Here is a 22,002-nt window from a genome sequence, read left to right on the forward strand (position 1 = left end):
TATGTGCAACATATAAAGCGTCAACTTTTCATACACATTTTAATCACCCGACATTTAATATTCGTTAAAGCATATCATTGAAGAAGTAGATGACTAAACCCAGCTGTCATTGCTCACACATACACTTTTTAAAAATCCTGCTTGAAAGAGTGAGAACACAGGATTTCCTGGTTCTGGGATACCTCATCCACCCAGAGATCCTCCAGAGCACAAGCCTTCAACTCGTCAGAAATACAATTTCTTCAAAGTGGGGAAAGGCTCTATGAGAGATCAGAGGGGAATATTCTCTGAGACAATCTCGACATTAAAATTCCAGGTAAAAGCTCCTCTGATTCCTCTAAAATGATTGATTGTTGTTGCTCTAATGAGAAACTCTTGAGTGATTGCTTATATGTATGCGGCTTGTACACCTATGCCCAGCAGGTGTCAGAGCCTCAGTCCATGCTGAAATTTGGTCATAACTCATGGGAGGGTGAGTAGTGCTGTATGACATGACATTTTTAGACATCTGATATTTTATTGTTGCATTTATTTTTTTAAATCTCCTAGGGAAAAAAACCCAAAACATTTTGTGCTATCTGTAAAATCTGACTTCTGTTTACTTCAAAAGCAGTCGCCAAGACTCCACCTCATCGGCCCAGGTGGGCTGCGGAGGATTACCTTGTACCACATGTACAACATAATTCATTCTTCTCGGAGAATCCATACTTTTGCCGAGGTGGAGATAAACCCAAAGTCCAACTACCCTACAAAACCCGTCCTGGCTCCATCCCCCGCAAATTAGCGATAGAGAGGTGTGTACTATTTTTGTGTACTACACATGGCATCTGCTGCTGTAGTCATGGTTATTTTGAATACTGTAAGACCAGATTCAGTGGTCACGTCTCATATAGCGTGCAATACATGCTCATTTTTCCTTTATTGTACAGCAGCTTTTAGTGGAGTCATTAAGTTGTTTTATTTCAAAGTACTGCTGTGAACTTTGCCTTTTTATACTGTGTTGCTAACAGATGTCGAAGAGAATACTTAAATTTACATGTTGAAGAGCTCCTGGCAGAAAACGGCATAGATTCTGATCTCTTATTGCCAACACCATTGAAAAATAACACCACACCAGACGGTCCTGTTTCGCTGTTCCTCCCACTGGAGGTGAGTCACATCTGTCCAATCAAGTCCCTCTCTTTTTAGACCTTTTTTTCTCATTACAATACTTTCCATATTTATATATAATGTTATACACCAAACTTTCCCATGTTTTTTATTGAGTTATTTGACAATGAGGAATATGACTGCCGGACTCCAGAAGACTGGCTTGCTTTGGGCAATGCCGATGGATCGCCTGACCGAAAACCTATTCCTGGAAAAGCCCTGCTACCTACAGATGATGAAATTGCAAATGGTAAAGTATCACAGATATGTACATGTATGTACATGTATGTACATGTGTACATTGCTGTATTGGGTGCTGCGCTTGGAGTTGGAGCTTGGCCTCCTAATGTCTGTAGATCTATGTAGGCAGAGGTCAATTTAAAATCAGTGACTCAATGAATCTTCAGCCGGTTTTCAAATGGTGTTTGTTACAAATGCAAGAATAACATTTCTGATACAAGATACTTAGGATATTTATTAATGCCATAATTATTTATGCCATAATAAATAATATTTATTAATAAGAGCGGATGGGGGCACGATCATTACTGATTGTGTCTTTATCTGTAAACTGCAGTTATGTTACTTCAACAATGTATGGTGCTCAAGTTTTTTGGCAGTTTTTGTTCCTTTTAATCCTTTTTTTGGATTAATTTAAGATATTCATTAAAAGGTAATGAGAAGCAATTTATAAGTGGCCATACAACAATACAACCAGTGAATTTAGAAATAAATATAGTAATGTGTTATTAAATCCCTCTTTTCTGTTCTTTTGCAGATGAGTCTGCAAGCGCAAGCGCACCTCCGAAGTACAGCTGGCATTTAGTTGGAATTCTTGATTACTGTAAAGACAAACGTCAGTATTTGGTAGAGAAGGTCCACCAGACAGATAAAAAAGGAAGTCCTGATATAAATGAAGAGCATAAGCAGAGTAAATCCCCTGGTTGGTTTAAATGTCTTTAAACTGTTGTAACTCTAGAGTGTTGTCTCATAGCTTTTTCTTCATCCCTCTCTCTGCTGTTACTGACCATTGATCTGTCACCCTCTTTCTGCATCAAAACAGACTCTTTAATAGCAGGCAGAAGGTACTGGGTACCCAGGATCAGACTGTTATTTTGTGCTGAAGACCCACGTGTCTTTGTTGAGCGAGTCCAGTTTGCCCTGCGCTACAGAAAGGAAGCAGAGGTGCTTATTATGTACCACTATTCAGTGGACTGCATGCCCATCTGGAGGAAAACACCATCTCTCAGTACTGACAGTCTCCAGAGTATCAAACAACGTGCCCTATCAGCTCCTGGTCTTAAGCTGAAAAAGTGAGTGATATCCTGTCTTATTAATTCTGTATGATCTGCTTTTTTACTAACAGGATAAATAAATGCAATATTGTGTGTGCAGTTTAGAGAAGTGTGTTACAGACTTGGAGATGGAAGTCAGACTGAATTATGACTGGACAATGAACCGCTTGATTTTCAACAAAGTAGTGAAGAGCTACCCTGAAGACTTTTCACATATCACCCTGCCACAGAAGGACCCTGAGTATGTGCCCTCAAAAGGTAAGATATTTAGCCTTATGCACTCCTTGGTCACTCAGGTCATAATTAAGGAAATGTAGCATCTGCTAACACCTTCATAATCAAAACACTGTTGTGTTTTATTTATGCAGGGTGTGTTCCGGTTCCTTACTCTGCTTATGAGGCGAATCGAGCTGCATTTATTTTCAGGTCCATGCGAACTAGGCCAGAGCTGATCTGTGTGCTTTCTGAAATGTGGCATGAGTGCAAAAAAGTAGAAAACATGAGGCTGTTCAACTTGATGTTGGGTAAACCACTTCCATTGGATCAATTTGAACTTGACCAGTCTCAGACGCATACTCAGGTACTGTTGCACTGAGAGAGTATCAGGTAAAAACCTGTGTTTACAGGCCAGGTTTACTAAATAGGGCAAATTAACCTGTGAGTGCAATCCCCAAATAGTGCTGATAGCTGTGGTCATTTTTATGGGTAATTTACAAAAGTTGTGCTGTTTGCAAAGCACAGACAGTTCATTTCACTATCAAGTGCAAAAAAAGTTTCAGATTCAATGTTAAATATTGGCACAAATAGCAATAAACAATGAGTTGCACGTGTTAGTAAATCAATTTTCATACTTGATTTAGATATTCTCTGTGTTTTGGGCCTTAAGAAAAAAACTCCCAGACATCCATGTGCAACAGAGTTAGTTGCAATAATCTCAGACTTTTCACCTCTTACACCCAATTTTGCCACTGCGTGATCTTTTCAAATTTCAACAGTACTTTGTTTTTACACCAGAAATGAGTTTGCTCCAGCAAATCTGGCTAAATGTTTTCATATCCCTTTTTTGTTCTGACTTAAGAACAGTCAAACAAAAACATACGTCTTAGCCATGTAAACAAGATAGGGTCTGTAGTTACTTAATAAGCACATAGGAGAATATTAATTTTGTTACTACAAGTTTACCAATATAAAGATCTTAATCTAACCTCCTCTTCTTCCTTCCAGATAACCCTCTGTCTTAGAGAGACCTGGACAAGCACACTGTGCAACAGCATCCGGTACAACCTTGCAAACATGGGCAAGGGAACGTACGACATAAATGAGACTTGCTGGGAGACTCACAAGATTTCCAAGCTGTCTAAACTCCTCAATCTGGTGCATTACAACATGCAGGACTCCCTCCGGGTCCTTGTGAACAACTCACTGGTCAGCCTGACCAAGTTTGTGATGGATGCCTGCCACAATGTCCTGATGTGTCCTCAGGACTTCGTCTGGGGGAATGACCTAATCAATAGCCACTACAAGTAGGATAAAATGCATTTGCACAACTTTCTCTTTTCCTTTTCCCATTTTTTGGAGTTTGTAATAATGAAAGAAATACAACTGATTACTCTACTTAAAATAATAATTATTTATGTCTGTAATATAACAATTATCCATGTCTAGGCCAAAGAAGAATCCTATTTTCCTGGTGGACCTGGTTCTGGATGAGAGTGGGGTTCATTACAGCACCCCCTTGGAGAATTTTTCAGCATCTACAGTGAACCTGTTTGATAACAGCATTATTTGCACATGTAGTGTGCCTCTGCTTAATAGGGTAAATAAAATCTCCTGAGTAATACGGCATACATTACAAATGAGAATCCAATGAGGCTTCAAAATACAGTACTTTGAAAAAAAGGTTTAAGTAGTCTCTCTTTTTGTCAATTTTTACTAGGAAAAATTGGACGGAAACATTCAGGCATAGATGGAATTAAAGTATATAAGACAAAAACAGAGAACTTGTGTAGTTCTAAGGAGCTCGAAGATTAGTATTTACTATGACCACCTTGATTCTCCTGCACAGTCTGCACTCTCTTAGAAAAGCGTTCTTGCAATTTTTTTAAGTAGTGTTCAGGAATAGTTTTCCAGGCTTCTTCAAGGACATTCAAAGCTCCTTGGATGTGGGCTGCCTTTCGTTTCATGACAGAGCCTCCACTGTGTCTTACAGATGGACACTCGCTCCGTATGGCCTGTTGATTTTCAGTCCAGTTCTTGTATAATTCAGCATGCCTCAGCCTTTTCTCCCTGTTTCCCTTCCATAAGCTTGGTTACTTGACAACCACCCTTCAACTTAGACCATTTCTGATGAAGCTAGATGGATTAACTCAAGAGCCAGATATATTTCTCAGGTCCTGTGTCAGATCTTTGTTGTATTTTTACCTATTTCTACATTACAAGACTTTCAGATACTGTTTATCTGCTGGAGATAGAGTTTTAGGCCTACCGTTTTTTTTGTCCAACTTTTTCATTGATTTAACTTGTGACAATAAATGCCTAAAGATACAATTTAAAAGTGGATCTTTGCATCCTTTGAGTTAGGCGCCGTTTTTATGTTTGAATTATTCTCTGAAAATAAGTACTAACACTGAAAGAAAAACTGAAAAAAAAGCGGCCAATGTCCAAAGAACATTGAAAGACCTTCAGAAAGCCTGGATAACTATTGCTCAATACTACTTTGGAAAATCAGAAGAAGGTCTGGCTCCTTGGAAGTAAAATTCAATGAAATGAGGGGTATATACTCTTATAACGATGAATTTTGAAAGTGACACTGATATTTGAATAATTTTGCTTGTGCCTGTACCAGTTTGTGTTGCAGAAGTTATTTATGGTTGGGGAGCCTTTACTTGAGTCAGTGCATTTGGAGGAACCACAAATAACCGAGCTGAGGGAGAAGATCCGTGATGTTCTAATACAAGCAACCATCCCTCTCAGGGCTTATGCTGCTGAATATGAGAAGTACTTAGAGCTCCACAATTTGGACATACAAGCTTACATTCTCACGTAAGTCTGTGTTTGAAGTGACGTGCCCACTTTTCACAAGTGTGAGATGTGGGTCTGTTGGATATGTGGCCTATTTAGGATGTGTTCCTTACTGAATGAACTCGTGCTTTTCTTGTTTCTTTGTTTCTCTCATGTCCCCATCATTTGGCTACCAGATCTTGTGATGCAGAAATGACATCCCAAGAACTGAAAAAAGAGGTGCAGCAGCACCTCAAAGAAAAGAAAATAATTGAACAGTCCTTGCCATCCTCCCTAGTGATTGGCCCATTTCATGTTTGTGTTGACCGGGTACGTAAGTCTCTCTCAGAAAAAAGAAAGGAGTTAGCCACGGCACTACTCGACCACCTTGCTCTCAAGCTACGCATTCAGGTTGACCAGGTAAGGCTAAATATTTTCTTCTATTGAGAACATGAATAATAATAACTTTAATTGTCATTTCTTTATTCATGTCTTTATTTTTTAAAGACATCCTACATTAAATTCAGCTTGAAATGACATTTTTCTTGTTTTTCTCTTAAATTTTGGTTATTTTTTTTATGTGTAGGCATGTGAAGAATGTGAAATTATTAACAGAAAGCTATGTGAGAAACCCCTTGGCATCGAGGAACTGAGTGAAAAGAGGCAGTGGATGAAACAAATCCCAGAACAGCTTAAGAGTTACAAGGTTGAATGGGTGAAGTGGGTGTTTCTGTAGTACATATTAAATTAAGAATTACTTTATGAATCCATCCTTCTTTTTCTAATCTGCAAACAGGAACGTCTTGCCAAGACATTGTCAGACTACGAGCTCATAGAAGAATTTTTCCACTCTCTTTCAGACAATGATGTCAACAAAAAGTAAGTGTATGATTAACATTAGTTAAAAGGGAATTTGTTTTAGATACCTTGTAGGAGACTTTGTGAGATTTATAGTGGCTTATCTGTGCAGGTGGAGAGCCATTGCATGGCCACAAAAGATAATCAACCAAATGGAAGCAGTAGCCACCCAGCACTTGGAGGATGAGGAGTGCTTCCGCAAGATCCATCTAACTGAGCAGAGCAACTTTGAGGAGCATTTAGACAATCTACAGGTCGACTCAATTGACTATATTTTTGACTTTTAGCTTTTCTTTTCAAGCTCCTTAGACTACGATGACCTGGATGACTGAGAACCTTTACAGACTTTTAGCTGGAGGTTTCTTCCTGTTAAAAGGGAGTTTTTTATACCAAATGTCGCCAAGAGCGTCTTCAAAGGGGGTCATCTGTGCTCTGGAGCAACTCTTGTTGTGAATTGGTGCTATGTAGATAAAACTGATTTGAATTGTTTTTTGCTTTATTATGCAGACACTTAGAGCAGCGCATGTGTCCACTATATGACAGAGCTCCTAACTATACTGATGTTGCATGGTTCTAAAGTAGTCACTGTGTGTTTCTAGATGATTGTTGCTAGGTTTGCGAGCCATGGAGGCATTGATTATGCCCATGAGATGGCCAACAAGGTCAGGCAGAGAAGCAAGCAACTTAAGGAGTGCCAAACTATGGCCCAAACTTACAACAACAGAGAACGCCTGTTCGGCATGACAGTCACAAATGTAAGTAAAACAGTGGCTCAAGTTAAAGGATTTTTGTGTGATTCATTCAAAAACTAAAGAGTATCTATTTATCATGGGTGTTAATGTGTATTACAGTATGACCGTGTGCAGAAGCTTGTAAAAGACTTCCAGCCTTATAAAGATTTATGGACCACCACCTCTGATTGGCTACGCTGGAGTGAAAGCTGGTTCTGTGACCCTCTGTCTTCCATTGATCCTGAGCAGGTTGAGCACACTGTCACTGAAGCCTACAAGACCATCCACAAATGTATTAAACAGTTCAACGACATTCCTGGTAGGTGACACGTGTATTGCCATTTAAACTTCACAAAGCTGTGTCTTCCATTTCAAAATATGACTGACATTGTTGTTTTTTAATGGGCTTTTCTTGGTGTCTTACACAACTCTAGACTGCCAAATGGTTGCAAATCTAATTCTCAGCAAGATTGAGGACTTCCGTCCTTACATCCCTCTAATTCAGGGACTAAGGAACCCAGGGATGAAGAGCCGCCACTGGGAGATGCTTTCAGAACGCACTCAAATTAAAGTCATGCCTAAAGCCAACTTGACCTTGTCTCGCTGCCTGGAGCTTGGCCTACAGAACTATGTGGATGACATAGCTCAAGTGGCCGAGGTGGCTGGGAAAGAATACTCTATTGAACAGGTGCTGCTGAACAAGAATCCTTGTTTAAACTGTTTCATATAGTGTTTCTAAAAAAATTTAATGTTGTGTCTTTTTTTATCCTCTGCAAAATGCAGTTCAGATAGGGATGCTTCTGCTGTTTTAAAGCAGTAGGGACTCTACTCATTTTGGCTATGTACACTGTACACTGTTAAAAAAAAAAACATCTTAAAAAAACGGTAATATTCCGGCAGCTGGGGCGCCAAAATACTACCGTAAAATAACAGAAAATAACTTCCTCATAAAAATCCGGTTATTTCCAGTAATGACAATACAGTTTTTTGCGCTAATTTTACATGGGATTCTGCCTTTTCCAAGTGCTTTTAGACATTAAATTAGGAACATTTTAACGTGATCAAACAATGAAATTACCTATAAACAAGGTCAATGAATGTGGCAATATGATTCATAATACCGTAAATGTACAGAAATATACAGTTAACAGTTGGTTTAAATAATAATGGATTGCATGCCCTGGGACAGACTGACAGAAGCGAGGCTGCCATATCGCACCATCGGCCCCTCTGGCCATCACCAGTAGGCGGTAGGTGAAGAGTCTTGACCAAGGACACAACGACCGAGAGTGTCCGAGCCAGGGCTCGAACCAGCAAGGCTGATCACAAGGCGAACTGCCACCTCTTGAGCCACGATCGCCCTAACTAGCAATGATAATAATACTTATGTGACACAAGCTTATCGGAATCATGTTAGATATTTTTCCATAGCATTACATTTGAATTCAACAGTTCAATCTTTCAAATAACGGACAGATATTTGTGAAATCATGATACATTTGTGCATGTATTTTAACAATCTAAATATGCATATGTACAGAAAGATACATTTAATAAACATGAAAATTATGTTTTATTACATTACAGTGATTTAACGTTAATTGACATTTGAAATGTGAAGTCACAGTCTATTTACGTAACTTTAATGATATTCTAGAAGAACAGAACAAAACTGTAAAATGCACAGTAGAATACTTTTATATTAGGATTTTTTCCTACAGCGCAGCCATACCCGCGACCTTGTGGTTGTTAGTTCACATTCATTGGCCGATGCTTAGCGTCATGTTATTATGTGTCCCAACATCCAATGGCATGTCACATTGTTTTCATGGCCACACCCTCACCCCAGGTGCAGAGGCCTATTTCTGTTCAGGAATGTTGTGAATACTTTGAGATTTATATTAATTGCAATTCCTACCTCTACATTTATTTTTTAAAATATATAATTAGCACAGCGTGGCCGTGCAATGTTTTATATGTTGTTTTAGTTTTTATTCCTATTAATTATATTTTCACTTGTTACCTCTGAATTATTGAATCAGACCTAGATGACATGAAATTTTCAGCAAAATAATAATTCAAATACTCCTTTAATTATTGATTATTCTCATTAATTTTCGATCATTTTATATATTTTTCCATAGTATTACATTTGAATTTAACAGATCATTCTCTCACATAACAGACAAATATTTGTGAAATTATGATACATTTCTGAATGTATTTTTACAATCTAAATATGCATATGTACAAAAAAAATACATTTACAAAACAAGTAAATTGTGTTTTACTATATTTACAGTGATGTTATGTTATTTTACCTTTGACATGTAAAATCACAGTCTACTTATGTAAATTTAATGATATTCTAGAAAGACAGTACACTGTAAAATATACAGTAAGATACTTTGACATTACTATTTTTTGGAACAGTGTAGTGTGTGAATTCTTTTCGCTAAAACCGATGCTGCTTCCTCTTTTATCCCATACCTTTTCACCCAGGCCCTGGAAAAGATGGAAAAAGAGTGGTCCACAGTAGTCATTGATGTTTTGCCCTACAAGAACACAGGAACTTACATTTTAACGAGCCCAGATGAAGTGTCTCAGTTGCTCGATGACCACATTGTCATGACACAGAGCATGTCCTTGTCACCCTTCAAAAAAACCTTTGAGGCACGAATCAACACCTGGGAGAGTAAGCTCAGAATGACTCAGGTACACAACACAGACACCTATCAGCTGTGGAAGTCTTGTGATTTGTGTTTCTCATGTTGTGCTGCTGCCCTCTTTTGGTGTATACAGGATGTACTGGAGGAGTGGCTGATGTGCCAGCGTTCGTGGCTGTACCTAGAACCCATATTCAGTTCTGATGACATCAATCAGCAGCTGCCTACAGAAGGAAAAAGATACCAGCAAATGGAGCAAAATTGGAGGAGTATTATGAAAAGTGCCTTTAATAATCGAAAGGTCAGAGAGAGGCTTAAAGTTCTGTGTGGAACTAGAGAATACTTGTGGTTCACAAGTTGTTGTGGACTATATATGATTGTTTTTGTGACTGTTTCTAGGTGATCGATCTGTTTCCAGATGCTCATCTACTAACGCAACTTAAGAATTGTAACAGACTTTTGGAACAGGTGCAGAAGGGTCTCAGTGAGTACTTGGAAACTAAACGAAGTTTATTCCCCAGGTAAGACACAGAGAAAACGGATCAGCGTTAAAAAGATTTTTTTAATTTATTTATTTTAATTTTACGCGAAGAGCTTTTGTAAATCACCTTTTTCCACATGCTGTCCCAAACAGTGAGGAAACGCCTCAAAACTGCCTTTTCCTGTTATAAATGAGAAGAGTTGAGATTTTGAGTGTGTTTGATGCACCATAAATATTTGCTTGTAGGTTTTACTTCCTGTCAGATGATGAGCTCCTGGAGATTCTGTCCCAAACCAAAGATCCCACTGCAGTTCAGCCACACCTGCGTAAATGCTTCGAGAACATTGCACAGGTTTGCTTTGGCTCACTATTACATGTTAAGACAACATTTGCAAACCATGGCTATAACTTCTATCGTTTCTTAGCTTCAGTTTCAGTCAGACCTGCAGATCACACACATGTACTCTGGAGAAGGGGAACAGGTGAAACTGTTCTTTCCAGTTTGTCCTACTGGTAATGTGGAGGACTGGCTGAGGGATGTGGAGAAGTCTATGAAAGCTACTTTAAGAGATAACATTGACCGGTCACTCAAAGACTACCATGAGGTACATGAACCTGACTTTTATTGTTTTTCACACGTAATAGGCATTTCAATCAGATGCAATGTGATTTCTTTCCTCAGCAACCACGTGTAGAGTGGGTGTTATCATGGCCTGGTCAAGTGGTGATAGCAGGCTGTCAGGTCTTCTGGACCGCTGAGGTGTCAGAGGCTTTGGAGCAGGGAGACTTAGCCACTCGTCTTTATCCCCAACTACAGACACAGGTGTGGATGTGATTTAGACTAGCCAGTCAAAAATATATCCATTTTATTGCTCTCTCTGCACTGAACACTGTTCACACGAGAGTCTAACAACATTGTTAACATTCTACCTTTTTTTGTGAAGTTGGGGGACTTGGTGAAGCTTGTGCGAGGACAGCTCTCCAAGATGCAGCGAGCTGTGCTGTCTGCCCTTATTGTCATAGAAGTCCATGCTAAAGATGTAGCAGCCAAAATGGTGGAGCAGGAAGTCTCAAGCATCAATGACTTTGAGTGGATCAGCCAACTTAGGTTTCCTTCTTATTTTGCTGTTGTTTTTACTTCTGAACTTTGGAGTCTCCTTCATGGGGTAAATGTGAAACATTGTAGGTGCAGAAGGAGTGTTACATTTATGCGATGCTGTTTGTAGATACTACTGGGCAAAAGGTGATTTGTACATCCGCGCAGTGAATGCAGAATTTCTGTATGGCTACGAGTACCTTGGTAACTCTGGGCGGCTGGTCATCACTCCACTCACTGACAGGTAAAGGTTACTCTACCCTGTTTTTTAACTGAATGTCATTCACCAATTTGAACACTAATCTGGCTTTTTTAGATGCTACTTGACCCTGACAGGAGCTCTGCACTTGAAGTTTGGAGGGGCACCCGCAGGTCCAGCAGGCACAGGAAAGACAGAAACAACTAAAGACCTTGGAAAAGCTCTGGCCATCCAGACGGTAGTTTTCAACTGTTCTGATCAGCTGGATTTCATTGCAATGGGCAAATTTCTCAAAGGACTGGCCAGGTAACAGCTTTTTGGTATGACACAATGATTTAGCTGTTACAAAATGTAGCACCGTACATTTGTGATTCCTTATCTGGCTCACACTTTGTAGGTCTGGTGCCTGGGCCTGCTTTGATGAGTTTAATCGTATTGATGTTGAAGTGTTGTCTGTGGTGGCGCAGCAGATCACCACTATACAAAAGGCCCAGCAGCAACGGGTGAGAAGCTGATTGCACTTTTTTTTACACTTTCACACCCCTACCTACCAGCTACAGATTTAAGTATCACTTGAATATGTATACATGTATATTACCTAATTTTTCACAAAAAGCTAATTATGCATGTTATGTTTTTAGGCAGAGAGGTTTGTGTTTGAGGGGGTAGAGATCCCTCTTGTCCCCTCTTGCGCTGTATTCATCACTATGAATCCTGGTTATGCTGGCCGCACAGAGCTGCCAGACAATCTCAAGGTTTGACATGATAACTTGAACTTAAGTGATTGTGTCATTGTAACACTAAGGATAAGGTGATGAGGTTCAAAAAATGAGATCACATCTTCCACAGGCCCTGTTTCGTCCCGTGGCCATGATGGTCCCTAACTATGCGATGATAGCTGAGATCTCCCTATACTCATTTGGCTTCAGTGATGCCAAAGTTCTCTCCAACAAGATCACAACAACTTTCAAACTCTCCTCTGAACAGCTGAGCTCTCAGGTATGAACTCAGAGGAGTCTTCATACCTCCTCATAGATGCTATAAATGGCAACACCAGTGTCATTTACAGCAGAAAACTGAAACTATTTTATACAGAATCTGCCACAGTTGGGAGTGGACATACACTACTCTCTACCAGCGAGCATTTTTATCACTCATTGGTAGACAGTCTTCAAATTTTCTGCTTTTTTCTGGTATTTTTTTGTGGTTTGTGTAGTTTTACTTTAATATTGATGTTGATGTTGTTTTTGTTGTTTACGAAATGATGAGAACAGCTAACTAAACTGCAATAAATCTTGTCAGTTTGAACAGAAATTCTTTTTTGTTTTTATTAGTTTGTGACATTGCAAAATTGGCAAATAAGACATTAAATTGTGTGTAGAGTCATAATGTTACAAAGAGTTGAACTCTATGTGTTGACCTTTGTGTTTTGTCCTGTGAAGGATCATTATGATTTTGGTATGAGAGCTGTGAAGACTGTGATCTCAGCTGCTGGAAACCTAAAAAGGGAAAATCCTAACATGAATGAGGTGCCGTTATTTTTCTCTTGTGTGTATCTAGGAGTAGATTTGTGAGCTGTGAAAAATCTTTTGATTGCAAATTTAAAAATGATATTGTTTTACAATCTGTCCTGTAGGAGCTGATTTGTCTTCGGGCCATTCAAGATGTGAATGTACCAAAGTTTTTACAGGACGACCTGAAGCTCTTCAATGGCATCGTGTCTGATCTTTTTCCCAAGATAAAACAGGAGCCGATCAATTATGGCACCCTGGAAGAGTCCATTCGTAATGTCTGCACCGCGAAGAACCTCAAAGACGTCGATGGTCAGTGTTTCTAAAAGTGTTTCTTTTGTCTTTATTTTTGAGTGAGTTAATAACAGAACTGGTGGGCATTGCAGGGTATATTAATAAGTGTATTCAGCTGTATGAAACCACTGTGGTGAGACATGGCCTGATGTTGGTGGGACCTTCTGGATCAGGGAAAACCAAAGTGAGTCATTTTCATGTTGTTCTTGTGTTTAATGTTTTTGTGTTACTGTATCTTAATAAACACTGTGCATTTTAGTGTTATGAGATTCTAGGTGCAGCAATAACAGCTCTGGAGGGCCAGCCCTCTGTGAGCGGCGGTGTCTACGAGGCTGTTCAAACATATGTCCTCAACCCAAAGTCAATTACCATGGGACAACTTTATGGAGAGTATGACCTGCTCACACATGAGTGGTAAGAATGCCCCTTCTTACACGATTTATAGAAGAGTTTAAAAAAGGGCACCAAAATTTTGGGTTTTTTTCCACCCCTGTAGGACAGACGGTATCCTCTCGTGTCTTATTCGCCAAGGCGTAGCATCTATGGACCAGAAGAAAAAGTGGTACATGTTTGACGGGCCAGTGGATGCTGTGTGGATTGAGAACATGAACACTGTCCTGGATGACAACAAAAAGCTTTGTCTCAGCTCTGGCGAAATCATTAAGCTCACCGACGTAAGATGAAGGTTTCGTTTTCCCAACCTTGAGTTTTCAGTCAGTCTTTTATCTCTTCGCCAGTTTTGTTTTGCATCTTTCTTGAGTAGGTGATGACCATGATGTTTGAGGTGCAGGACCTGGCAGTTGCATCTCCAGCTACAGTGTCTCGCTGTGGTATGGTCTACTTGGAGCCAAGTATTCTGGGACTCACCCCTTTCACAGAGTGCTGGCTGAGGCAGATTCCTAAAGCCCTGAAACCATACAAAGAGATGCTCAGCTCTCTGTTTGACAGGTTTCTGCAGGTAAAAGAGTAGTCAGCATAACTGAGACAGTACAATATTAAAGCTTCTGGCTGTTACAGTGTTTATAAAAACAATTTACGTCTCTGTATTTTATTCAGGACTCCATTACATTTGTCCGCACTTCAGTAAAGGAGGTCATCGCATCTCTGGACAGCAACCTTACCTGTAGTCTGCTTAAAATGATGGACTGCTTTTTCACTCCCTTCAATATTAAAGAGGTTTGTGTCAATCTTGGCTGTGTCAGAATGTCTCTTCTAAAACTCGTGCTTCCCTCACAAATCTTTCATGGTTGTTTAGGGTGAGAGGCCACCACCTCAAGCGAAATTGGACCATCTAAAGGAGCTGATTGAGCCCTGGTTCTTTTTCTGTCTGGTGTGGAGTGTAGGAGCCACAGGAGATGCAGCTAGCTGCCAGCGCTTCAGTGCGTGGCTCAGAAACAAAATGGCAGAAGAGAGGGTCAGCTCATCATCTTTGCTTTGGCATCCCAGACAGATTGAATATATATTTAGTATAATATATGTCCACTGGATCATTTTTGACAGCAGTTTATTTCAACATTGTAAATGTATTTCTCCTTCAGATCAACTTGTGTTTTCCAGAAGAAGGCTCGGTGTATGACTACAGACTTGATGATGGAATAAGGAATCAGGATGGTGACGATGAAGATGAGGGAGGAAAAGTAAACGAACAGAAATTTTTACATAGACGTTAGATGAAACTAACGATTCATTTTTTGCTGAGTCAGCCTTTTTTTCTGTACTATAGGTCCAGTGGGTCAGCTGGATAAAGTATGCAGAGAGTGTAGTAATCACCACAGAAACAAATTTTTCAGACATTATTGTGCCAACTGCAAACACAGTGAGAATGTCTTTCCTGTTGGATATGCTTTTAACCAACAAGAAACCTGTGAGTGCAGCTTCCTATGATTAAAGTAATTTTTGAGCTTTTCAATGGAAAGTTAAAAATGTTGAAAAGATTAAAACAGTTTAATCTGTTTAATGCGCGTGTGTTTCCAGGTGCTCTGTATTGGGCCAACTGGCACAGGAAAGACCCTGACCGTGTCAAACAAGTTGCTAAATAACATGCCCGCTGAATACATCACACACTTCCTCATGTTCTCTGCCCGCACTTCAGCCAATCAGACTCAAGATTTCATTGACAGCAAAGTAGACAAAAGGTACCGAGATGTGTTCCAAATTAAGCCAACTAGATATTTTCAGCAAGGCAACAATATCGCTGAGCCTCGCCCTTTGATTGGTGCATGTGGTTGTGTGTCAGGTGGAAAGGTGTGTTTGGACCTCCAATAGGGAAGTACTTTGTCTTTTTCATCGATGACCTAAACATGCCCATGTTGGAGACCTATGGTGCTCAGCCTCCCATTGAACTGCTGAGGCAGTGGATGGACCACGGAGGCTGGTACGACAGGACTCAGATAGGTGAGAGCTTTCAGCGTATTTCATGTTCTTATCTTTATGGTTCCCAGGAATATTTCGGTATAAACATTTGAACCTTTTAGCTTCATTTTGTACTAATTGCCTAGTTTTACCATCTGAGGGCATTCTTACAACATTGATCGTTCGTGTTCCAACACTAAAATTTGTGTTTCATTTCAATATTTTAGATCAGAAATGAAGCGTTTATAGTATTGAGGTTCTCTTTTTGTTTGTACACAGGGACTTTCAGGCAACTAGTGGATATCAATTTTGCCTGTGCCATGGGACCCCCAGGTGGAGGGCGAAACCCGATAACTCAGCGCTTCACACGCCACTTCAACTTCTTGTCCTTTACTGAACTGGCTGATGCCAGCAAGAAAAACATTTTTTCTACCATTCTAGGAAGTTGGATGGGTAAGCAGGACTACCGAGTCCTACCACTGGGTTTGAATTAAAGACCACATGTTAATGTTATGTTAGTGGATGCAGGATAGATGTTAGCCTAAAAACCTTTCTGACTCATTATTTGTTCTCTTTCACATGGAAATATGAGTAAAAAGGAACCAGGCAGTAAGTTTAGGGATACAGAAAATGGAAATGTTGCTTAATACCTAGTCAGTTTTATATTTGTGTTTCTTTAATACAAAAAGAACCAAAGTGTTTTTGAATTATGGTCAGGTAAAACAGCTCAAATGGAGGATTTCTGAAAACAACAAACTTGGACCAGTGCTTTGTGAAAGTCTTCCAATCTAATGGATTTCTTTATTTCTCTGCGTGTCTCTCTGTCTCTCTCTTTTTTTCCCTATCAGCACCTGTACCAACAATCCAGCCACTGAATGAGTCTCTTGTAGATGCCACTATACGAGTCTACTCTACCATTACCTCCCAGCTGCTCCCAACTCCAGCCAAATCCCATTACACTTTCAATCTCAGAGATCTATCCAAAGTCTTTCAGGGCATCCTCATGGCTGAAGCTAGAATGATAGAGGCAAGTCTGATATGATTAGTTATGTTGGTAGTTATGATTAAATAGTCATTTTTATAATGTTGAATACGTTGTAGGTCTATCCTTTCGTTTCCTAATGTCACATGACTTTATGCTTTACTGTATAACCAATGAAATTAGTAACGTCATTACATTATAGCACTTTAAGATCGACCTGCAAAACTCAGACGACAGGACTTACAGATATGAGCGGATCATTAATAATTCAGTGGCAACTGCTGAGATTATTTTAAAATCCCAATTCCAAAGTTAGCTTTTTTGTTTATTTATTTTTGCTTGTTTATTTTAGGATAAAGTACAGCTGCTCCAGCTGTGGTACCACGAAAGCTGCCGGATTTTCCAGGACCGCCTGGTGTGTGATGAGGATAGAGAGTGGTTCAACGGGCTCCTGAAAGACTGCATTGAAGATTTTGACTGCTGCTTTGAAGAGGTTGTCCCCTGCCATCCTGTTTTGTACGGAGATTTCATGGATCCCAGAGCTGACCACAAAGGCTATAAACTCATAGATGACAAAGAGAAGGTGAGCACTGTTACTCCAGCCTTAAAAATTGTTTCGGTGGGTGATTTTTTTTTCTTTTCACTTTTTCAAACAGCTGATTTATATTCATTGATGTTTTTCTGTTGGCCTCATTAATGTGTTTTTGTCCTTTCAGCAGAACTGATTTTAATATTGTTTTTCTTTATATGAAATTGTCTAGTTGGTAAAAGTAATGGAGGAGTACATGGAAGCCTACAATCACATCAGCATGACCAAGATGAAGCTGGTGCTCTTTATGGATGCCATTGAGCATGTGTGTCGTATCAGGCGGATCTTGCGGCAGCCCCTAGGCAATGCCCTGCTCCTTGGAGTGGGCGGCAGTGGACGCCAGTCACTCACTAAGCTGGCCTCTTATATGTAAGATTCCTATCATTCTTATAGCTGAGATGTATTTGAGATGTAGATTCAGTAACATAAAACTATCAGCCTTTGGTTGCTTTTATTTTACATTAAAGTTTAATTGTTATAGAAACATGGAAAATGTGCTCCAATAATGTTGTGGCTCAGCTTTCACAAAGCATTTGTTCATACTCAGATCAGAATATGAGTGTTTCCAGATTGAGCTCTCTAAGAACTATGGCCACACTGAGTGGAGAGAAGATATTAAAAACATCATGTTCAAGGCAGGCCTCCAGAACCAGCAGATCACCTTCCTCTTTGTAGACACACAGGTATACTGCCACAAATTCTTACCATCTGATATTCTTGACTGTAAGCTGAAGAAACTACATGTGTAGATATGTACTATTACTTCCTACGCAAAACCTGAGTCCATTTTTAAACTCACTGTTAAAAGTTAACTGTTAAATGTCCAATCACCAGATTAAGAGTGAGTTGTTCCTGGAGGATATAAACAGCATTTTGAATAGTGGTGATGTGCCCAACCTGTATGCATCAGATGAGCAGGAGCGTATCCTGATGGGAATGAAGCCAGTGGTGCTAGACCTGGGCCACCAGCCAACTAAAGCCAATCTTATGGCTGCCTACATCAGGAGAGTTCGCAGCAATATTCACACTGTTCTCTGCATGAGGTTAGTAACGCTGTGTTTTAATGTGTAATCTCCCTTTCCTGCTGCTTATATTTCCATTTTTCATTTTTTCCACTACAGTCCCATCGGTGAGGTGTTTCGTGCACGACTGAGGCAGTTTCCTTCACTGGTGACGTGTTGTACCATAGACTGGTTCAGCACTTGGCCAGAGGAGGCTCTCCTGGCTGTGGCCACATCATTTCTTAATGAGATACCTCAAGTGGAAGCAAACCCAACTGCCATGAGGGGACTGGTGAGAATCCTGGATTTTGTGTCTATGCATGTAGACAAAGCCAGGAAGTACTATGTTCAAAGTATATGTAATAAAAATAAGAGATTGTAGCAACCTTGGTGATAGCTTTCACACATATAAACACGAAGCCAATTTGCCACTGGTGTTAAGTTTGACAGTTAGCATTGTATGCTTTCCTTTTCCATGGGTTAATTGATCATTTTTATTCCCTATATAGTCAGCATCTGTCTTTATGCTTTCTTTTTTCACATTAAGGGTCAAATAAGTTAAAAAAAGAAGCATCCTGCTCTGTTCTAAAATCCTTCGTTATTTGCAACTATGCACAAAATTCTTCAGACCTAAGAGATAAAAATGAATAATTTGGAAATTTTAGGGAAAATGTACAGTAATCTGAAAAATGACTCTTAAACTGTTACGGGTTTGTGTTTTGCTGTGCCAAGAATCTGCATTTCTGCTTCTGCTGTTTGGATTTAGAGTAAATTTAAAAGTTTCTAATGCATTAATATACACAGTCATGGAGTTTGGATAGCATTTACAGCAGCAGGAACTTTTATGCTGAGGGGTAGGCTACCAAAAGCAGCTTCCAGGCCTCCACAACACAAAATCCTTTGATTTTGTAAGGTGACACAAATAACAAAACTAGTGACTAATTTTTTTTTCCTAATTGATTTTTTTTTTTTTTTGTAGACAACAATGTGTGTGAGGATTCACCAGATGGTGGCCAGGAAGAGTGAACAGTACGTGGCTGAACTATCTCGACACCACTATGTCACACCTAAAAGCTACCTGGAACTGTTCAAAATCTTCTCAGATCTCATTAGACGCAAAAAACAAGAGCTGTCTGGTGCTCGACAACGCATGAATACTGGTCTGAAGAAGGCAAGGCATTGAATAATAACAAGAAAATTCATGGTTCACGGTTTAAATTCATGCATTTAATGAGAAGTCTTAGTTGAATGTCTGTTATATGATGGTCCTGTAGCTTCTTAGCACTGCTGAAGGTGTGAGTAAAATGCAAGAGGAGCTGGAGACTATGAGACCTCTTTTGGAGGAGGCTGCTAAGGACACTAAAGTTACCATGGAGACCATTAAAGTAAGAAAACATTGATGTAGTTTTCTTGACCACAATACAGTCAGAGTTAGAGCAACCAAATCTGGGACCAAATGTCTTTTTTTCAGCATGTTTCCATATGTTCGCATAAGGTGTGTATCCTTTGGATGTGTATGTTGGGGGTAATTCTTACTCTACATTACTAGAAAGACACATTGGTTGCAGAGGAGACCCGTAGGTCAGTGCAAGAAGAGGAGGCAAAAGCTTCAGAGAAGGCCCGTGTTGCAGGAGCCATTGCAGCAGATGCTCAGAGAGACTTAGACGAAGCTCTGCCAGCCTTGGATGCTGCCCTGGCCAGCCTCAAGTCACTCAACAAGAATGATGTCACTGAGGTCAGGGATTTTGATAATGACTGGCTAAGATATTTATCACATATCAGATATGTGCAGATGTACAGTATCAGTATCTTTTTAGTTGTTTTTTGTTTTGGGGGTTTATATAGGTGCGAGCCATGCAGCGACCTCCTCAAGGTGTAAAGCTGGTTATTGAAGCAGTGTGCATTATGAAAGGTATCAAACCCAAAAAGGCACCTGGGGAGAAACCTGGCACCAAGGTTGATGACTACTGGGAGCCTGGGAAGGGTCTGCTCCAGGACCCTGGAAAGTTTCTGGAAAGTCTCTTCAAATATGATAAGGTATAGCATGTATTGACGAAAACGTTATTGTTGTCTTTCTCAGATTTGAGTTTATGCTTCAAGTTTCATTGTTTGATGTTTGCAGTGTATTAAAAGCAGCTTTTTCTGCCTCCTATACTGCAGGATAACATCCCAGAGAATGTGATCAGCTTAATCCAGCCATATATAGATAATGAGGAATTTCAGCCAGCTTCCATTGCCAAGATTTCCAAAGCTTGCACTTCCATTTGCCAGTGGGTGCGAGCCATGCATTCATATAACTTTGTGGCGAAGGCTGTGGAACCTAAAAGGGTAAAAACTGTGTTAATTATCTATGTGTGACATACAATAGATATAGTAACATGTCTTTCAGATAACAGAGTCATCAAAACAGTTAATGTGTAAATTTGCATGCAGATAGCTCTCCAGGCAGCCCAAGAGGACTTAGCAGAAACCCAGAGAAATCTGGATAAAGCCAAAGAGAAACTGGCAGGCGTGGAAGCTGGGATTGCCACTTTGCAGGCCAAGTACCAGGACTGCCTAGCTAAGAAGGACGAGCTGGACAACAAGTATCAACTGTGTGAGGCTCGCCTCGTCCGAGCAGACAAGGTCAGACACCCGGGAGAAAAACTTAGCATTACAGCTACAACCCACATGGCCAAATCAAGCAGTTAGAAAAAACACATTAACTTATATAGTAATGCAATTGTTTCAGTCTATATACTAAAACTGTTTGGAACATATACATAAAAAATGAAAAAATAAAACAACAGAAAGCAGAAAGATTTACGGTACCAGTTACTATGTGTCCTTAAATGTTAGGCTTTTTTTATATTTTCCAGCTTATTGGTGGATTGGCAGATGAAAAAGTGCGTTGGAAGGAGACAGTACAACATTTGGATTACATGATCAGTAACGTAGCCGGTGACATGCTTCTGTCTGCAGGATATATTGCATACTTGGGACCCTTCACTGTAAGTTTATCATAATAAAATGTTGCACTGTATCTGTCTATATTCCTCATTTTAGCATGTCTCCATCTGGTCCTCTCCCACAATACAATATATATGCAGTTATCACTGAAGCATAATTTGTGTGTTGATTATTTTTGTTTTTGTTTTTTCCTTTTAGGGAGAGTACCGAGCAGCCATGGCTAAAGAATTGCTGAAAGGTTTCAAAGAGCTGGGTGTTCCACACACTGATGAACCCAACCTGGTCAGCACTCTGGGAGATCCAGTGAACATCCGCTCCTGGCAGGTTGGAGGCAATTTATTTGTTGTCCTTCAGGGTAAAAAGCCGATCACGACAGATTACTGTAAAATGAGACTGTCTTTGCTATCAAATTCTGTCTTTGATTTTGTATAGGAGTGTCTTATTTTGTTTTTTCACTCTTTCTGGGTTAATTTGACTTTTTATTGTGTTAATGTTATTTTTTATTTCTATGTGCCTATAGATAGCAGGTTTGCCCAAGGACAACCTTTCTGTGGAGAATGGTGTGATTTCTCAGTACTCTCTGCGCTGGGCCCTCTTCATTGATCCTCAGGGACAAGCAAACACATGGATCAAAAACATGGTGAAGTCATGTCACTGTGCTGATTATGTCAAAACTTGAGATAAGAAAAGGAACAGTATTTGGATATACACTGCTCAAAAAAGATAAAGCAACACTTTAACATACATTTAACTATACAGATATTTACTTGGGATTGTGTTAGGAATTACAGGATGCCACACTGTTTGATGGAAATGAAAATGATCGACCTACAGAAGGCTGAAAAGATG

The 22,002-nt window shown here is 39.8% G+C and overlaps 1 protein-coding gene across 1 annotated transcript in view; it reads left to right on the top strand.

Annotated features, from left to right (window-relative positions):
• The window catches only part of dnah1 (dynein, axonemal, heavy chain 1), a 30,297-nt gene that overhangs the window by 409 nt on the left and 7,886 nt on the right, over positions 1 to 22,002 (top strand). Inside the window, exons 2-60 of the mRNA XM_019358667.2 lie at positions 149 to 316; positions 421 to 472; positions 611 to 794; positions 1,011 to 1,149; positions 1,267 to 1,399; positions 1,928 to 2,092; positions 2,213 to 2,462; positions 2,545 to 2,702; positions 2,813 to 3,024; positions 3,669 to 3,967; positions 4,110 to 4,260; positions 5,290 to 5,486; positions 5,642 to 5,864; positions 6,031 to 6,150; positions 6,241 to 6,323; positions 6,415 to 6,556; positions 6,902 to 7,057; positions 7,154 to 7,352; positions 7,468 to 7,721; positions 9,536 to 9,748; positions 9,836 to 10,000; positions 10,099 to 10,220; positions 10,427 to 10,532; positions 10,606 to 10,785; positions 10,863 to 11,003; positions 11,125 to 11,288; positions 11,407 to 11,520; positions 11,593 to 11,781; positions 11,873 to 11,978; positions 12,117 to 12,230; positions 12,325 to 12,474; positions 12,918 to 13,004; positions 13,112 to 13,298; positions 13,373 to 13,464; positions 13,540 to 13,694; positions 13,777 to 13,954; positions 14,044 to 14,238; positions 14,337 to 14,456; positions 14,536 to 14,694; positions 14,819 to 14,917; positions 15,004 to 15,144; positions 15,255 to 15,415; positions 15,517 to 15,674; positions 15,912 to 16,085; positions 16,481 to 16,659; positions 16,967 to 17,197; positions 17,376 to 17,572; positions 17,751 to 17,886; positions 18,038 to 18,246; positions 18,325 to 18,496; positions 19,184 to 19,375; positions 19,479 to 19,589; positions 19,754 to 19,939; positions 20,050 to 20,241; positions 20,365 to 20,532; positions 20,638 to 20,829; positions 21,063 to 21,194; positions 21,352 to 21,477; positions 21,674 to 21,793. Of these exons, the coding sequence (XP_019214212.1) occupies positions 149 to 316; positions 421 to 472; positions 611 to 794; positions 1,011 to 1,149; positions 1,267 to 1,399; positions 1,928 to 2,092; positions 2,213 to 2,462; positions 2,545 to 2,702; positions 2,813 to 3,024; positions 3,669 to 3,967; positions 4,110 to 4,260; positions 5,290 to 5,486; positions 5,642 to 5,864; positions 6,031 to 6,150; positions 6,241 to 6,323; positions 6,415 to 6,556; positions 6,902 to 7,057; positions 7,154 to 7,352; positions 7,468 to 7,721; positions 9,536 to 9,748; positions 9,836 to 10,000; positions 10,099 to 10,220; positions 10,427 to 10,532; positions 10,606 to 10,785; positions 10,863 to 11,003; positions 11,125 to 11,288; positions 11,407 to 11,520; positions 11,593 to 11,781; positions 11,873 to 11,978; positions 12,117 to 12,230; positions 12,325 to 12,474; positions 12,918 to 13,004; positions 13,112 to 13,298; positions 13,373 to 13,464; positions 13,540 to 13,694; positions 13,777 to 13,954; positions 14,044 to 14,238; positions 14,337 to 14,456; positions 14,536 to 14,694; positions 14,819 to 14,917; positions 15,004 to 15,144; positions 15,255 to 15,415; positions 15,517 to 15,674; positions 15,912 to 16,085; positions 16,481 to 16,659; positions 16,967 to 17,197; positions 17,376 to 17,572; positions 17,751 to 17,886; positions 18,038 to 18,246; positions 18,325 to 18,496; positions 19,184 to 19,375; positions 19,479 to 19,589; positions 19,754 to 19,939; positions 20,050 to 20,241; positions 20,365 to 20,532; positions 20,638 to 20,829; positions 21,063 to 21,194; positions 21,352 to 21,477; positions 21,674 to 21,793 (9,498 nt within the window). The remainder of the gene's footprint in view (positions 1 to 148; positions 317 to 420; positions 473 to 610; positions 795 to 1,010; positions 1,150 to 1,266; positions 1,400 to 1,927; positions 2,093 to 2,212; positions 2,463 to 2,544; positions 2,703 to 2,812; positions 3,025 to 3,668; positions 3,968 to 4,109; positions 4,261 to 5,289; positions 5,487 to 5,641; positions 5,865 to 6,030; positions 6,151 to 6,240; positions 6,324 to 6,414; positions 6,557 to 6,901; positions 7,058 to 7,153; positions 7,353 to 7,467; positions 7,722 to 9,535; positions 9,749 to 9,835; positions 10,001 to 10,098; positions 10,221 to 10,426; positions 10,533 to 10,605; positions 10,786 to 10,862; positions 11,004 to 11,124; positions 11,289 to 11,406; positions 11,521 to 11,592; positions 11,782 to 11,872; positions 11,979 to 12,116; positions 12,231 to 12,324; positions 12,475 to 12,917; positions 13,005 to 13,111; positions 13,299 to 13,372; positions 13,465 to 13,539; positions 13,695 to 13,776; positions 13,955 to 14,043; positions 14,239 to 14,336; positions 14,457 to 14,535; positions 14,695 to 14,818; positions 14,918 to 15,003; positions 15,145 to 15,254; positions 15,416 to 15,516; positions 15,675 to 15,911; positions 16,086 to 16,480; positions 16,660 to 16,966; positions 17,198 to 17,375; positions 17,573 to 17,750; positions 17,887 to 18,037; positions 18,247 to 18,324; positions 18,497 to 19,183; positions 19,376 to 19,478; positions 19,590 to 19,753; positions 19,940 to 20,049; positions 20,242 to 20,364; positions 20,533 to 20,637; positions 20,830 to 21,062; positions 21,195 to 21,351; positions 21,478 to 21,673; positions 21,794 to 22,002) is intronic.

This window comes from Oreochromis niloticus, linkage group LG5 (assembly GCF_001858045.2).
Source record: "Oreochromis niloticus isolate F11D_XX linkage group LG5, O_niloticus_UMD_NMBU, whole genome shotgun sequence".
Taxonomy (NCBI): Eukaryota; Metazoa; Chordata; class Actinopteri; order Cichliformes; family Cichlidae; genus Oreochromis; species Oreochromis niloticus.